The 1767-nt window shown below is 37.7% G+C and overlaps 1 protein-coding gene across 2 annotated transcripts in view; it reads right to left on the bottom strand.

Annotated features, from left to right (window-relative positions):
- LOC18049372 (light-inducible protein CPRF2) overlaps positions 1-992 on the bottom strand; it is a 3904-nt gene extending 2912 nt beyond the window's left edge. Inside the window, exons 1-2 of one of the 2 annotated variants that reach the window (XM_006443875.2) lie at positions 447-992; positions 262-358 (exon numbers count right to left, since the gene is read on the bottom strand). In XM_006443875.2, coding sequence (XP_006443938.2) covers positions 262-358; positions 447-842 — 493 coding nt within the window. In that variant the 5' untranslated portion in view covers positions 843-992. The remainder of the gene's footprint in view (positions 1-261; positions 359-446) is intronic. The other variant, XM_006443873.2, reaches the window with a different exon arrangement.
- Positions 993-1767: the final 775 nt, after the last annotated feature.

Genomic DNA, 1767 nt, shown 5'->3' with positions numbered 1-1767 from the left:
ATGACTCAAAAGATACAGTATATTCCAGTAACTATGCAGGAGAACTAATATTTTCGTCAGCATATTTAGCTATAGCAATCTCCAAGAGCAACGACTCTTGAAGCATCCAACAAAGTAATGGCTCCAGGTGAATTTGCCGAATACTTCACAACATGAACTTTTTCGATTAAAAGCAATACAAACAGTGGAACAACTGAAATTGTAGTGATATACGACAAAGCGATCAGATTTTTCTTGTTCTTTTTAGTTATTTAAAATTACCGGTAGCCATAGCTTGGGATCCCAACTCAGAAGGCTTGGCCGCCTGCGTTTGATTCTCAATTAAAGAAGATTTATCTTCTGGCTTCACAGGCGCTGTCTGAAAACAAAATTCTTATTTTACTTTTTTCGAATATCAACTAGGAAATACTAATATGATAATGTCTGTGTGTGAGAGCGATAGATACCCTGAGAGCAACAGCAGCGCACGCTAGATCGAGTTTGGTTTTTAAATAAGCTCGATACTGATCGGAATCAACCGGAGCCGTTGAGGAAGGAATCACCGGTGGGTCAAGAGATTGATCTCGATGAGACTTTTTTATCTCCACCACGTCATCATCTCCAATTTCATAAGCCCTTGATTTCGACATAACAGAAGGACCAATAACTGCAGGAACTGAATTGTCGCTAGCCGACGAAGAGGAAATCGCCCTCGGAGAAACCGTCACCTCTTGTAGAAACTTCTCCAACTCCCATTCCGATTGGCTCCGGTTCATCGGCAAAGCATGAAACGATGCCGGAGGCGGAGATGGCGACGACAAAAAAGAGTCAGAGAAATCATCGGCAGAAAACACACTGTTCATCGTAGGATTTACTGCTTGTCCCTCTTTCTTATTTTTATTTTTCAAAAAATAAAAATTCCTTTCTCGAAGAAACGTTTATTTTGCGCTGCTCTCGCCCTCCGTCTGGTTTTGCTTGTGTGGGACAACCACGGCGGTTGTTCTTCTCTGATTCTGTGTCCACGCAAGTGCGGAGTATGATTATGACACGTACGCATATTGCTTCTTGGTTACTACTACTTTGACCACGTGGCAGTTTTTGATTGTTCAAGTAGTATGCGTTGATTTTGCGCGAGTGCGACTCTTCTGTGTGCGGGTTTAGTGAAATGGAAGATTCTAGGAAAGGACATATGAGACGTGGGATCCACATACTGCTACGCTTTCAGACAAATTGCCAACTTGTGGACGTAAGTCTTTTTTTTTTTTTTTAAATAAAAAAATCTTAAATTTGATTGAGCATCTAGAAGCTTTGACACTGGCGAGCGATTTAAGGAGCATCTGTAACATACACAACCAAAGCAAATAGCACACGTGTCCTGACTTACAGAGAAAAAATGAAGCAGCATCTGTAAGGTACAGATGCTGTAACTTAGCCAACTCCGCGATTTAAATATAATAACAATATAAACACTCTCTTATAGGCCATTGTTTGTTGAAGTAAAAATAAATATGAAAATTTAAAAAAAAAAAACTGTTGATATATTTCTTTTCAATATTGTTTAGAGTCGATTTTGTATGTTGCAAAAATAAAAGCTACATATGTCAATGAAATATTTATTGGCACTTGGCAAACGACATTAGGTAGGACTTAAAAATAAAAAACTTTTCACCTTTTTTAAAATAGATAAAAAAAAAGCAATTGTCATACTAAACACCTAGGTGATACAATCAGACATACTTTTATGACTAGTTTGGTATTGTTTTTTAAAAATTTTAAAGTGATTTTAAA

The sequence above is a fragment of the Citrus clementina genome, unplaced genomic scaffold (genome assembly GCF_000493195.1).
Source record: "Citrus clementina cultivar Clemenules unplaced genomic scaffold, Citrus_clementina_v1.0 scaffold_3, whole genome shotgun sequence".
Lineage (NCBI taxonomy): Eukaryota > Viridiplantae > Streptophyta > Magnoliopsida > Sapindales > Rutaceae > Citrus > Citrus x clementina.
The sequence above is the reverse complement of the archived record's forward strand: the minus strand, read 5'-3'. Positions and strand labels throughout refer to the sequence as shown.